The 15,740-nt window shown below is 36.8% G+C and overlaps 1 protein-coding gene across 1 annotated transcript in view; it reads left to right on the forward strand.

The window, feature by feature from the left end:
• FAM98B (family with sequence similarity 98 member B) overlaps nucleotides 1-14,790 on the forward strand; it is a 33,305-nt gene extending 18,515 nt beyond the window's left edge. The window contains exons 6-8 of the mRNA XM_019968490.2: nucleotides 1,278-1,394; nucleotides 11,645-11,812; nucleotides 13,974-14,790. Coding sequence (XP_019824049.2) covers nucleotides 1,278-1,394; nucleotides 11,645-11,812; nucleotides 13,974-14,345 — 657 coding nt within the window. The 3' untranslated portion in view covers nucleotides 14,346-14,790. The remainder of the gene's footprint in view (nucleotides 1-1,277; nucleotides 1,395-11,644; nucleotides 11,813-13,973) is intronic.
• The last annotated feature ends 950 nt before the right edge of the window (nucleotides 14,791-15,740 follow it).

Consider the following 15,740-nt stretch of genomic DNA (forward strand, 5'->3'; position numbering starts at 1 on the left):
TTTTACATATGGTAATACACATGTTTCAATGCTTTTCTCTCAAATCATCTTGCCCTCCCTTTCCCATATAGTCCAAAAGTCTGTTCTTTACATCTGTATCTCTTGCTGTCTTGTCAGTTCAGTTCCGTCACTCAGTCGTGTCGGACTCTTTGTGACCCCCATGGACTGCAGCACACCAGGCCTCCCTGTCCATCACCAACTCCTAGAGCCTACCCAGGCTCATGTCCATCGAGTCAGTGATGCCATCCAACCATTCTCATCCTCTGTCGTCCCCTTCTCCTGCTGCCCTCAATCTTTCCCAGCATCAGGGTCTCTTCAAATGAGTCAGCTCTTCGCATGAGGTGGCCAAAGTATTGGAGTTTCAGCTTCAACATTAGTCCTTCCAGTGAACATCCAGGACTGATCTCCCTTAGGATAAACTGGTTGGATCTCCTTGCAGTCCAAGGGACTCTCAAGAGTCTTCTCCAACACCACAGTTCAAAAGCATCAATTCTTGGCACTCAGCTTTCTTTATAGTCCAACTCTCACATCCATACATAACTACTGGAAAAACCATAGCTTTGACTAGATGGACCTTTGTTGGCAAAGTAATGTCTCTGCTTTTTAATATGCAGTCCAGGTTGTTCATAACTTTCCTTCCAAGGAGTAAGCGACTTTTAATTTCATGGCTGCAGTCACCATCTAGAGTGATTTTGGAGCCCCCAAAAATAAAGTCAGCCACTGTTTCTCCATCTATTTGCCGTGAAGTGATGGAGTTGGATGCCATGATCTTAGTGCCATCTTGTAGATTTTTTATACTGGAGAATTAAAATGGATTGATATTCTAGAACAGTAGGTCCTAATGTTTCTTCATTCAGGTTATTAATTAAAAGAAAATTGACCAAAAGTATTTACAGTGCCCAATATGTTAACATAGTGGTAATTTGAAAAGTATAGTAGCTCAGTGTCAATAAGATGGGAAGTTATTATTTTCTATCCTTACTGGTCCAGACTACTTTGCAAATAGACCTTTCACTTAAATTAATATATTTGATTGAAGATCAGGTAAACTAACAGCTGTTGAGTTTAATTTGCATGTTTGATATCTGTTGAATATCATGAATGTTCTATCAAATATCTTTATTATTTAAACAATTTACTGTTAGGTCTTATGGGATCAAAATGACCATCAAGTACCATCTTTTTGAATTAGTAGGAAACATTGACCACAATTTTCAAAATTCTTTTCTGTGCATAATGAGTCTAAAGGTTATGATTTTTGTTTCCAATTTCTTTAGGAAAAACTGGAAAGAATCAACGATGCTCTTTCATGTGAATATGAGTGCCGCCGGCGGATGTTGATGAAGCGATTAGATGTAACAGTGCAGTCCTTTGGATGGTCTGATAGAGCAAAGGTTAGGCTGTTTTCCCACTCGTGTCCTGTAGGTGGTACTCTGTGACAGCTCTTCAGCCTCTCTCGTCTGTTATGTAATGATGCCGCATTTGCACTTTATTGCTCTATCTGAAGCTCCTGCCTAGACCAACTGCTGGTCTTAAATAATCCTGGTCTCTGTTCATAGATATGTTAATTTCTGACCGTATCTTTCACATTTATTTAAAACTCAGTTGTTATGATTTATGCAAGGATACGAGGAAGTCTGGTGTGCTGTAGTCCGTGGGATTGCAAAGAATTGGACACGACTGAGCCACTGAATTGAATTGAACTGATACATAAAAGAAGGCATCATATGTGGTAGTGAGATAGGTATAATGAGCAACTGGTCAATTAGGCAGCACTGATGTCTGAACAAATCTTAAAGGTGTCTTAAGGCTGTGAACTGTGTGCCAATTGAAAAGGGTTGCGGGGTGGGAGCATTCCCAAGTGTGAATCTCTTCAGATAGTTTTCTGGAGAGCTATCGTCCATCATTCCGTTTTTATGCCTTTAATCTGTACCCAGGCTTTATCTGGGATCATCCACCCCACCCTGCATTACAGTCTGGAATCACTCCAGACAGTAAGCTGGGACAAATAGAGGAAAACATTTGCTTCTCCTGTTAGAGGGATCATTGTCCTATGCTTCTGGATATCCAGTGTCTGAAAACCACTGGTTCATGTGGATTGTCCAGTTTTACAGTTGTTTCAAGTGATAGGGTAAATCTGTGCCTGTTATTTTGATACTATTATTATATTCTTTGGGTAAGTGTGTGGTTCTTCTGCCCCGTATTGTATCAGCTGAGGTCACTTACGCAGCTTCATTCAGTGGGTACCTGGGCTGGGGTGGGTTGAAACATCTAAGATGGTTGTCTTGCATGTCTGGGTTCTGCTGTTAGCAAGGGGTCCCTCACTTGTCATCTGTGCTCTTAGGTGGTCTTTCTCCATGTGGTGCCCTGTATTGGTTTCCTGTGGTTGCTGTAACAAACTACCACAAATTTAGTGCTTTAAACAATACACATGTATTCTCTTACAGATCTCGACATCAGAAGTCCTAAAATGAAGGTATTGGCAGGGTTGCAAGTCCTCCCAGACACTGCAGGGCAGAATCTATTTCCTTGCATTTCCTACTTTCCAGATACCACCTGTGTACCTGAGCTCTGGACCTGATTCTCCATCTTCAAAATTAATAGTGTGGGATCTTCAGTCTTTCTCTTTCTGCTTCCATTGTCATACGCCTTCTCCTGTGTCTCGCTTATCGAGATCCTTGTGATTACACTGGGCTCACCCAGATAATTGATCTCAAGATCCTAACTTAACTTGCATTTGTATCTGCAAGGCAGCATATTCACAGGTTTCAGGGAGGATGGAGACATCTCTGGGGAGCCATTCTATTTACCAGATGTTTTATCTTCCTTTTAATGGATTTTATTTTTTTCCTGCATTGTATTTCTTTACCATATGCTGCTGCTGCTTTTTTCTTCCTTTCCTTTTTTTTTTGTTTTTAAAAATCAGGTATTCTGATGAGTCCTTTTTTTCTGTATTCTTTCATCCTAATGGCTCGTATCCTCCTATTGCAATTTGGGCCACTTGCATGCCTATCCTTGGCTACTCCACTATTTCCTAGATCCCATGGTCTTCTCTTTCATTGTTTTTTCCCTCAACCTGCTACAGTAAATGCACAAATAACTTCCTAACAAAGGACACATAGCAGTGATTTTTATGAATCCTTACATTATGAAACTATGTTTATTCTGCTGCCACATTTGATTGATAGTTTAGGTAAATATAAAATTCTAGGTGGAAAGCATTTTCCCTAAGAATATTGAAGGCGTTACTTCATTGTTCTCTAGCATGTAGTGCTGCAGTTGAGAAACCGATGCCGTTCTCCATTCTTTTGGATGAGCTTTTATTTTTCTCTGAGAGCTTTTAGACTCTCTTCTCTATTCTTAGAGTTCTGAAATTTCACAGCATATGTCAGTCAGGGTCTTTTTAAACTCATTGTGCTAAACATTAGGTGGGCCTTTCAATTTATAAACTCAACTTTTATATTTCTTTTATATTTTCTCTTTCTGAAACGCTTATTCCGATATTAGACTTTCTGAGTAGATCCTCATAAGTTGCTTTATTTTTTTTCTCATTTTCTCTTTTCCTTTTTGATTCACTTTCTTGGAATTTTCCTCAATTTTATTTTGTGCTTGTCATTAAATTTTTGTTTCTGCCATTTTTTCCTTTCTGGGAATTTTTTTTTCTGCTTGAGTTTTCCTTTCCTGTGTTTTTTTTTTTTTTTTCTTGTTTTATTTTTATGACTGTGCTATCTTCTTAAATGGGGATGAAGACAATTTTTTATAAAAGGTTTTTTGTTTTGTTTTTTCCCCTTCATTATTTCCTGTCTCTTTCAGGGCAATTTTTGATTTGTTTTTCTTGGTCTTGGTCTTATGGAGGCTTTCTTCAAATGGATTATGGTCTTTCGTTGTCCATATTTAAGAGAGACACTGAAAAACTGTTTGGGAACTAGTCATTGATCAGGATTGTTGATGTCAGGTTTTGGATTTGGCTACTGTGAACTGGAATTCTAATGCTCACTTGTAGAAGTGTGACTGCTCATTTTTTTAAAGAAGGGAAGCCTCGTATTTTCTGTACATTATTCTCATTTGGCCAGGGGAGGAGTGGCAGCATGGCACCAATGGTTGGAAGAATAGATTATTCCACAAATAGACTGAGTTAACCCCTATTTTTGGCTCCTGATCTCATTTTCTGAGATGTTGGTTCTCTTCTTACCTGTATCCCTCTTTCTAGTCTCTTTATTGTAGTATATGTGTATTTTTTTTTAATAATTTAGTATGTGTAATCTGACTCATTTACCTAGAAATACTCCCTTATATATATACATAGTTTCCTTCCAAACGCCTAGCAGACAGATACAAAAAAAAATTAAAGAATGATTAGAACAGGATAAATTTTTTTTAGCATAGTAATAGAATAGCTGTAAGGGAGAGTTGAGGACTGTCTTATGTGTATTTTCTTTCAATAAATATTTATTTAGCACCTCACATGTTGCACACATTACAATGTACCTGGTTCTGGATGAGCATCTCATTACCTTGTATGATTAGATGTAGAACATTTTTAGAATATTTCACTGTCTGTAATATCTAATTGGCTTCTCAGAAGGTTAAAACCTGTTTCTCTTCTGCATGTGTACCAGGATAAATTTTAGACATGTGTGTCCATGTGTTTGGAGTAACCATTGTATGCAAGAAACCTAGATGCTCCGAGAGGTCTGAGTTACCAAAGAAGTAGATGACATGATTGCTGACTTAAAGAAAGGAAATAGAATTTAGATGTATGAAAAGTATGAGTTTTACTGACCCCTGGAAGCTTAACAGAGGTTGTATACATATTGGGTATCCAGTTTAATCTGCTAGAATTTTAATGAGAAAAGGAATTTAGGAATATAAAGAATACTGTGAAAGGTAGTGCATTAAAAGTATCTTAACATACTAAATTGGAGGATATTTTCAGTGTTGTCCTTAAGCTTATAGAAGAATCCAAAACAAATGAGTTTTGACGTGCTCTTTGAACATTCAGAGTGGCACAGACTTACGATAATGTATACTCTTGACTAGCCTTAAACTTAGAGACTTTGAGAAAATACTTTTAGGAAGTACCTTGATATTTTTATCTTGGTGTTTTTCATCATGTTTTAGGACAAGGAGATTATGTTTTCATTTTTCTTTATTCTGGAAGATTTTTTAAATGTTTTTTTCTTAGATTATGATCAAATTTTGACCTTTCATGTCATCCTTTTCAGTTGTACATACGCATTTATACCCTGAGTTTTCTTTGTTAAAATTTAATGTTAATGTTAAAATTGTTAAATTTAATGTATCTTTATATTATTCTCCCTATTTCATGTGTCTGATATTGTTGAATGATTGATCAACAGTTGTTCTATAGCATTTAAAATCTTTCCACATTTTATCATATGGATATACTCTATTGATTTTGAGGTTTCCGTTAATTTTGTCTTCTTAGAGCCTGTAATGAAGTCCTTGACAACTACATTTTTGTTCATGTACATGATATATTCCTACAAATGGAATTTCTTGATCAAAGAATATGCATTTTAAAAATGCTCTTCATACACCCTGTATAGAGTTGCCCTTCAAGAAGATTATGCACATTTATTTGTATGGTTAATCTGATTTCTCTATGTTGCTAGTATTGAAATAAAAGTATAATTTTATAGTTTGATTTTTTTTTTTTTACTGAATATAGTATGATCATTGTCCCATATCTCTAAAAGTTCTATTTCAATATCCTTTTTATATTAATTTTTAATTGAGATATAATTCACCATCTTAAAGTATATAATTTAGTGGGTTTTAGTATACTCTCTGAATTATGTAACCATGATCTGATTCTAGAACATTTCCCTCAACCCCAACAGAAATATTCCTTTCAGTGGTCATTCACAGTACCCTCACCTTCCTTTCAGTTCAGTTCAGTTGCTCAGTTGTGTCCGACTCTTTGCGACCCCATGGATCTCAGCACGCCAGGCTGCCCTGTCCATCACCAACTCCTGGAGTTCACTCAGACTCACGTCCATCAAGTCAGTGATGCCATCCAGCCATCTCATCCTCTGTCGTCCCCTTCTCCTCCTGCCCCCAATCCCTCGCAGCATCAGAGTCTTTTCCAGTGAGTCAGCTCTTCGTACGAGGTGGCCAAAGTACTGGAGTTTCAGCTTTAGCATCAGTCCTTCCAAAGAAACCTTCCTTTACTATAATCTAGTTTGTCTCTCTTTGGATTTGCCTGTTCTGTGTATGTCATATATATAAGGAATTATACAATGTGTGGCTTTTATGTCTGACTTCTTAGCATAATGCTGTCAAGTTTCATTCATGTTTCCCCACATAACTGCACAATCAGCCTTTTGTGTCTGCAGATGTGAAACCTGTGGATTCCTAAATGGAAATTCACTGTGTCAAAGGTTATGACTCTTAATGCTCTTGATTCACATGGCCAGATGTTTTTTAGAAATTTTGTATGAATTTAAACTCGTACAAATAAGGTCAATGCCATTTTGCTCTAACTTTAGCCCCTTTAATATTTAGAATATTGTCAATTTTATGGCTAACTTGATGGTTAAAAATTACTAAATTGTTTTCGTTTATTTGTCTTGTTAGTAAAGTTGAACTTTTTTTCATAAGGTTATTAGTCATTTAAATTTCCTATTTTTTTGAAATTTCTATTTGTGTCTTATATTTTTTTCCCCTGAGGCCTTCCGGTTTTCCTTCTGATTGAGCTTTTTATATATTAAGGAAGTTAGCTAGTTGCTTTATTTGTTGAAAATATTTTCCCCAGTTGTTATGTCTTTTGATGTGCAGAAATTGTAGTCTTTATAACATAGTTAAGTTTTTCAGGTTTAAAACTTTAAAAAAATGAACTCTTTAAAAATTTTTACTTTTTTAAATTGGAGTACAGTTGATTTACAATGTTGTGTTTCTGTTGTACAGCAAAGTAAGACCATTATACATATGCCTACATCCAGTCTTCTTTAGATTCTATTCCCATGTAGATCATTATAGAGTACTGGAGAGAGTTCCCTGTGTTATATGTAGGTTCTTACTAGTTGTCTGTTTTATGTACAGTAGTATGTATATGTCAGTCCCAGTCTTCCAATGTATTCCTCCCTCCCTTCATCCTTAATAACCCTAAGTTTGTTTTCTACATCTGTGACTCTATTTCTGTTTTGTAAATAGGTTCATTTGTATGATTTTTTTAGATTTCGCGTATAAGCAGTATCATATGATATTTGTCTTTCTCTGTCTGACTTAACCTCACTTAGTATGATAATCTTTAGGTCCATCCATGTTGCTGCAAATGATACTAGTTTGTTCTTTTATATGGCTGGGTAATAGTCCATTGTATATATACACCATACCTTCTTTATCCATTCCTTTGTTAATGTACATTTAGGTTGCTTCCATGTCCTGGCTATTGCAAATAGTGTTGCAGTGAACATTGGGGTGCATGTGTCCTTTTGAATTACAGTTTTCCAGACATATGCCCTGAAGTGGGATTGCGGGATCATGTGGTAGCTCTACTTTTAGTTTTTTTTAAGGAATCGCCATACTGTTCTCTGTAAAGAAAGTGAAAGTCACTCACTCATGTCTGACTTTTTGCTACCCCATGGCCTGTATAGTCCATGGAATTCTCTAGACCAGAATACTACCCATAGTAATGTTATATTAATTTATATTCCCACCAACATTGAAGAGGGTTCCCTTTTTTCCACACCCTCTTCAGCATTTATTGTTTGTAGACTTTCTGATGATGGCCATTCTCCCAGCGTGAGGTGATAGCTCATTGTAGTTTTGATTTGCATTTGTCTAGTAGTTAGTGATGTTGATCATCTTTTCATGTGCTTTTTAGCCATTTTTATGTCATCTTTAAAGAAATGTCTCTTTAGATCTTCTGGCCATTTTTTTTTTCACGTTGAGCTACATGAGCTGTTTGTATATTTTGGAGATTAATCACTTGTTCACATTGTTTGCAAATATTTTCTCCTATTGTGTGGGTTTTCTTTTAGTTTTGTTGATGATTTCCTTTGCTGTGCAAGCACTTTTATTTGTCATTTGTTAATTTTTATTTTCATTACACTTGCTAAGTCACTTCAGTCGTGTCCAACTCTGTGCGACCCCATAGACGGCAGCCCACCAGGCTCCTTCATCCCTGGGATTCTCCAGGCAAGAACACTGGAGTGGGTTGCCATTTCCTTCTCCAATGCATCAAAGTGACAAGTGAAAGTGAAGTCGCTCAGTCGTGTTCGACTGTTAGCGACCCCGTGGACTGCAGCCTACCAGGCTCCTCCACCCATGTGATTTTCCAGGCAAGAGTACTGGAGTGGGGTGCCATTGCCCTCATTACACTTGGTGGTGGAACAAAAAAGATCTTGCTATGATTTATATCATAGTGCTCTGCCTGTGTTTTCCTTTAAGAGTTTTACAGTATCCAGTCTTACATTTAGGTCTTCAATTCATTTGAGTTTATTTTTGTGTATGGTGTTAAAGAATGTTTTAATTTTATTCTTGTACACATAGCAGTCCAGTTTTCCCAGCACCACTTCTTGAAGAGACTGTCTTTTCTCCATTGTATATTCTTGCTTTCTTTATCATAGATTAGATGACTATAAGTGCTTTCTATCCTTTTGATTTATATACCCTACTATTTAGCATTGTAGTATAATCTGAAGTCAGGGAGCCTGATTCCTCCAGCTCTGTTTTTCTTTCTCAAGATTGCCTTGACTTTTTGAGGTCTTTTGTGTCTCCATACAAATTGTAAGTTTTCTAATTCTGTGAAAAATGATATTAGTAATTTGTTAGGGATTGCATTGAATCTGTAGATTACTTTGGGTAGTATAGTAATTTTGAATATTGATTGTTCCGATCTGAGAACATGGTATATATCTTTCCATCTGTTTGTGTCATCTTTGATTTCTTTAATCAGTATCTTACAGTTTTCCGAGTTCAGGTATTTTATGCTTTTTGTGCTCAGTCATGTCTGACTCTCTATGACCCATGGACTGTAGCCCACAAGGCTCTTCTGTCCATGGGATTCTCCCAGCAAGGATACTGGAGTGGGTTGCCATTTCTTCCTCTAGGGGATCTTCCCAACTCAGAGATTGAACCTGCACCTCTTATGTCTCCTGCATTGGCAGGCAGATTCTTTACCACTAGCACCACCTGGGAAGCTCTTAGGCATTTTCATGTGATGGTAAATGAGATTGTTTCCCTAATTTCTTTTTCTAGTCTTTCATTGTTAATGGATAGGAATGCAAGAGATTTCTGTGTTTTAATTGTATATTCTGCAGTTTTGCCAAATTCTTTAAGCTCTAGTAGTTTTCTGGTTGCAGCTTTAGGATTTTCTATGTATAGTATTATGTCATCTTCAAACGTGACAGTTTTACTTCTTTTCCAATTTGGATTCCTTTTATTTCTTTTTCTTCTCTAATTGCCATGAGTAGGACTTCCAAAACTATGTTGAATAAAAGTGGTGAGAGTGAACATCCTTGTCTTGTTCCTGATCTTAGAGGAAATGCTTACAATTTTTCACCATTGAGAATGATTTTGCTGTGGGTTTGTCATGTATGGCCTTTATTAAGTTGAGGTATGTTCCCTCTGTGTCCACATTCTGGAGAGTTTTATCTGAAATTGGTGTTGAATTTTGTCAAAAGCTTTTTCTGCATCTGTTAAGATAATCATATGGCTTTATTCTTCAGTTTGTTAACATGATATATCAAATTGATTGATTTTACCTATGTTGAAGAGTCCTTGCATCCCTGGGATAAATCCCACTCAATCATGGTGTCTGATTGTTTTAATGTGTTGTTGGATTTGGTTTGCTAGTATTTTTTTGAGGATTTTTGCATCCATGTTCATCAGTGATATTATCCTATAATTTTCTTTTTTTATATCTTTGGTTTTGGCATCAAGGTGTGGCCTCATAGAATGAACTTGGGAGTGTTCCTTCCTCTGCCAAGTTTTTGAAATAGTTTGAGAAGGATAGGTGTTAACTCTTCACTACATGCTTGATAGAATTCACCAGTGAAGCTGTCTGGTCCTGGACTTTTGTTAGACGTTTTTATATTACTGATTCAATTTACAAATTCTGATGACTTGTTCATATTTTCTGTTTCTTTCTGGTTCAGTTTTGGAAGGTTGTGTCTTTCTAAGAATTTGTCCTTTTCTCTAGGTTGTCCATTGTATTGGCATATAGTTGCTCTAGTTAAACAATGAACGTTTGTTATATTTGGAATCCCTTGTTATAGGTTATGCATTATTATTATTATTCTACAAATAGACAATAGTTCATTCCAGCACCATTTAAAAAAATGTTTTCTCATTGATCCTTTTTTATGTTTTAATATTCTTTATTTTTTAGAGCAGTTTTAGGTTCATAGCAATATTGAACAGAGGGTTCTGAGATTTCCATTTGGCCCTTGCTTTCACATATACTTAGCCCCATCATCAACATCCACCACCAGTGTAGTAAATTTTTGCAGTTGATGAACCTACATTGATACATCATTATTATCCAAAGTCTGTAGCTTACATTAGGTTTCACTCTTGGTGCTGTACATTCTGTGGGTTTGAGAAAATATGCAAAGAGGTATATCCACCATTATAGTATCATACAGAGTATTCTCACTGCCCTAAAAATCTTCTCTTCTTTGCCTATTCTTCCCTCCCTCCCCACAACCTTAGCAACCCATTGATATTTTTTTATTATCTCTCTAGTTTTGCTTTTTTCAGAATTTCATATGGTTGGAATCATACAGATTATTATTTTCAGATTAGCTTCTTTCATTTAATAATAGGCATTTAAGTTTCCTCCATGTCTTTTGTCTCACTGATCTTTGCTGCTTCGTCTTGTATTCATAAATTTTGAGGCCGGGAATCTTAACTGCCCCTTTTGTTTCATCAGTTCATTCCCTCCCCTCAACAAGTTCCATTTAATTAGAGTGAGGTAGGATAGCGTACCTGTACAACCAGTCTAAAAGGATGTTTTGAGGATTAAAGAAATGATATTAAATGAAGAATATCATAGCACTTTTAACAAGTAGTCAGTGAATGTAAGTTGTTAAGGCAGTGATGAATAATTTCATATTACCTGTTAATAGATGATAAAACTCTTTCCAAAATTCTTTTAGTCATTTCATACATATTTCATTTCTGAGTTAACTGTAGATATCCCTTACCTCCCTGCTCCACTAAAAATACATCCCAAGAGGACTGCGGTAAATGTATAAATTAATTGCAAGGAAAACTGACAATACTCAATGTCCCCATTCAGAAACATGGTATTTCTCGCCATTTATTCAAGCTCTCCTTTTGTTTTTGTAGATTTACTAATGTTTTCATCTTAAAGTTTCTGTATGTGTGTTTTCAGTAAAGCTATTTTTAGGTATTTTGCTCTTTGGTAATAGTGGAATCTTTTTTGTGTTACTTTTAAAATGAGTTGTTATGGGTAGTTACATGGTCTTTTAGCATTTCTTGGTCTCTTTTTTTTCCCCTTCATTCTACTAACAGATTATCAGATATTTGAATGTTTTGCTGTTTTTTTCTTTGCTTGTGTTTTATCTTTTTTTTTTCTGAAGATCATGATTGCCATTGCTCTTTCACTGAAATGTTCTTTGGTTCCGTTTTCCCCCTGACTTTTGTCATTTAGTTAAAAACAGATGACATAGCAAGAATTTACCAACCTAAGCGTTATGCTTTGTCACCCAAGACAACAATAACCTTGGCACATTTACTTGCTGCCCGTGAAGATCTGTCCAAGATCATCAGGACAAGTAGTGGATCCAGCCGGGAGAAGACAGCATGTGCCATTAATAAGGTTGGTTTTTCTTTTAAATACAGTGGAGAAAGAATTTATAATATCCTTGATTGATGTTTTTACAGATTTTAATCCATTTTTCATCCCAGTGAACTCTTAGAAAAGAGAATCAGTTTAGGCTTACTAATGTTTTCTATGTGCATGTTTATTTGAATTTCTGTATTCATAAATCACAGTTTTATCTGAATTAGAGGAATTAAGAATTATTTTTATCAGTATCATTAGCCAGAATTATTTGCCTTCTTTCCAATAATCTTACCATTTTTTGTCAGTAAAAAATCTGTAGGAGTCATTTTGTATACTCACACATACTCGTGAGATCCGTGGTTTAGAGGAAAGCGTATGTGCTTTAGAGTCATACAGGTTAGGGTTCACATCCGAGCTCTACTATTTACTTAGAGAAATCACTTCTGCAATTTAGAAATTGCAAAATCTCTTGAATGTTCCATTTCCTGATTCAGAGTATGGGTCCATTTCTCTGACAGTGGTCTTAAATCAACTCAGACTGTCTGAATTTTTTACACTACAACAGTGGCAGCAACAATAAGATAATTTAGAATGTTTATATCACCTTGTCTAGCATATACTCTTCAGTTAGAGCACTCTATGACAAACTTTACTATAAAACAGCCGAAAGAAGTACGGGACTTGGGTAATTTTACAATACCACTTCTCAGTGCAGTGAGAAAGGTGTCCTGTATCAGGAGATGGTTGTATACAGTCAGTTTGCTAATTATCGTTAAGTTAGGCACCAGTGTTTGGGCCTTCCTGCTTCCATTTTAGATCAGCCTCCTCTATTCTGAGGAGAAGGCAATGGCAACCCACTCCAGTGTTCCTGCCTGGAGAATCCCAAGGACGGGGGAGCCTGGTGGGCTGCCGTCTATGGGGTCGCACAGAGTCGAACACGACTGAAGTGACTTAGCAGCCTCTATTCTGAAAGTGTTCTGTTTTTAAATATGTTACTTTATATCTTGCATCAAGGTCTTTCTGGATCAAGAGTTCTCTTAAGTGATATTGCCTGTCTCTTTTCTGAGTTTGTAGTTCATAGTCTAATTATTTGAGGGCAGTCTTACTATCAGATCTTGGAACAGCGTCCCTGTATATCCACCGACATTGAATGTTTGGTGGAGACAGCATTGAGGACACCAACCAAGAAAAGCTGGTTTTGGATTTGGTGATTAGGACAGTATTACCAACTTTATAGTGTACTTTGAAGAATATATGTGTACTTTGAAGCTTGTCCAACAGTGAGGAATTTGTACTTTTTTGTCTTCATTTATGATACAAAGTAGTAAAACATGATTTTGATTAGAGGATCAGGAAAGTAGAACACAAATGATAGGTCATTTTGGCTGAGGCACATTTGGTTTATCTTTACTGAAAGACACTAGCAGGAAATGATTTGCTTCCTATTGGTCTCTGTTCATGGACATATAAAATAGTTCCTTTCTACAGAAGTTTGGGTACTTGAAGCAAACTCTTCCTTAGTTTATCCTGTGAAATATTATGAAGCATGGTTAAGGAAGTGTATTAAGTCTTTATTTTTTTTATAATATAGTAACTAGTATCATTGAAAGTTAGCGTAAGTTTCTCATAAAAAAAGGAATAGTTCATGAAAAATCCTTAGAGCTCTGTGCAGTTGATAACCTTCATCTCTGCCCGTATTACACCCATGTGTTATCATATGTACTTCATACTTTGTTGAAATAAAATGTGCTTAGAAATAGTCTTTTATGGCATAGTCTGTTACCAAACCAGTGGCAATAGAAAGTCCAGAGTTCTGTAAGTGAATATGGATAGGAGTTAAGTTGTATAGGGTATGAAGTTTATGTACATTGTAAATGTTTTGCTAAAAAGTTTTCTTAGTGTGATGGGTACTACATTTGTTATAAAATTTACTAAAGAGGTTTAAGCAAGTTCTTAAGTTTCATAAATATTCTCCCACACTGTTTAAAATAACAGCACATTGTGAGGAATTTGTCACACATCACTTTTATATTTTCAATATTAATTCATATTGCCATGTCTGGTACTTTCATGTCCTAAAATATTTGGCTTCTGTTTCTTTATTAGAACAATAACTTCAATATTGCTTGCATCCTTTAAGTAAGTTTTAACTTTTATAATATTGGAAACTGAAAGAAAGTATTTCTTTATACAGGTGCTGATGGGAAGGGTGCCTGACAGGGGAGGACGGCCGAATGAAATTGAACCACCACCCCCTGAGATGCCGCCTTGGCAAAAGAGACAGGAAGGCAGTGGAAGGGGTGGTTGGGGTGGTGGAGGTGGCAGAGGAGGTGGTGGGAGTGGGAGAGGTGGTGGGGGAGGAGGCGGGGGATGGGGAGGGGGAGGAGGCGGAGGGTGGGGAGGTGCTGGGGGAGGGGGTGGTAGAGGAGGTTTCCAAGGCAGGGGAGATTATGGTGGGAGGGGAGATTATGGTGGCAGAGGGGGCTATGGAGGAAGAGGAGGCTATGGTGGAAGAGGTTATGGAGATCCGTATGGAGGAGGTGGTGGTGGATATAGAAGATACTAAAAGCCACAGAATTTAGATAGCAGTGCTTACTTCTTGATAGGTGCATTAGGCATAGTATTCTAAATGACTACTTGAGTGTCATCTTTGAAGTAAATACCATGTTAGATTCCCTGATGGTATCATTCTTGAATTGGCTTGATTGATATTGGCCTGACTATGTAAAAGAACATTATTTTATACTACTGTTTGATCTCTTAGACAAAGTGATGATTTTTTCCACACTCTGTGTACTCTTGAGCATGTTCTGTCTTTTTAAAAAACAAAAAAATGAGGAAAAAATATTTTTAAAAGTGTAAATATATTATTACCATCCAACTTGGAAAATGGAAAGTATTTTATTGTCATGATTGAATTTAGATTGTTACCTGTATTTTATTCAGGTCTGAGACACATAAATGATCCCACTTGTAGTGGAAAGGAATATAAACTTATTGCCTCATCTGTAGTCCTGTGGCTGTTTTGTATTTGTTAATTCTATTTTACAAAATAGGAAAAGAGACTGATAATTGTGTTCAGTAAGAAGTTCTCGTGACTTGTGTTTTTCTTGTATATGAGCAATTCCTCTGGCCAGGTTTCCGTTAAAATTCCAATAATTGAAGCCCAAAGCTATTTTTTGCTGCTGCTGCTGCTGCTAAGTTGCTTCAGTTGTGTCCGACTCTGTGCAACCCCATAGATGGCAGCCTACCAGCCTCTCCGTCCCTGGGACTCTCCAGGCAAGAACACTGGAGTGGGTTGCCATTGCCTTCTCCAATGCATGAAAGTGAAAAGTGAAAGTGAAGTCGCTCAGTCATGTCCGACTCTTAGCGACCCCATGGACTGCAGCCTACCAGGCTTTTCCGTCCACACATATTTACTTTCCAACTGGATTTGAAATCTGTATGATTTTGTTTCACAGAGCAGAATTAAAGACTGAGGTCAGAATTACTGTAAAGGAACAAAGACATGTACCAATTTTACATGGTATTGTGAGAAAAATTTCTGCAAATTGGTTTATCATTTGTGCCATCGCTTTAGGTATCCAGATATTAAAAGGCAGGCTGCTGTGTGCTGTACAGGATTAGGACACTTATATCCAGCTTTATCGATCAAAGGTAGGGCCATGGTATCCTTTGGTAATTCTGATTCACAGCTAGATTTGGGAAACACAGGGTTAGAGAAGGTTTAAATGTGATTTGTTGGTTGGAGCAGTCAAAGGCTTGGGAATCAGGAGTTGTGAATTTAAATCATGGCACTAGTGCAGGGCAGGGGCTGTAGGCTTAAATGGCCAAAGCTCTTAGAGATTAATTTGTCCTCTTTTGTCAAACGAGGAATGCGACACTTGAGCCCTCTCAGGTTGTTTTATAAAGACCTAAGTACAAGTCCAATTTGTTGAGAGTTTATAGAGGCCTGTTGTGA

The sequence above is a fragment of the Bos indicus genome, chromosome 10 (assembly GCF_029378745.1).
Source record: "Bos indicus isolate NIAB-ARS_2022 breed Sahiwal x Tharparkar chromosome 10, NIAB-ARS_B.indTharparkar_mat_pri_1.0, whole genome shotgun sequence".
Lineage (NCBI taxonomy): Eukaryota > Metazoa > Chordata > Mammalia > Artiodactyla > Bovidae > Bos > Bos indicus.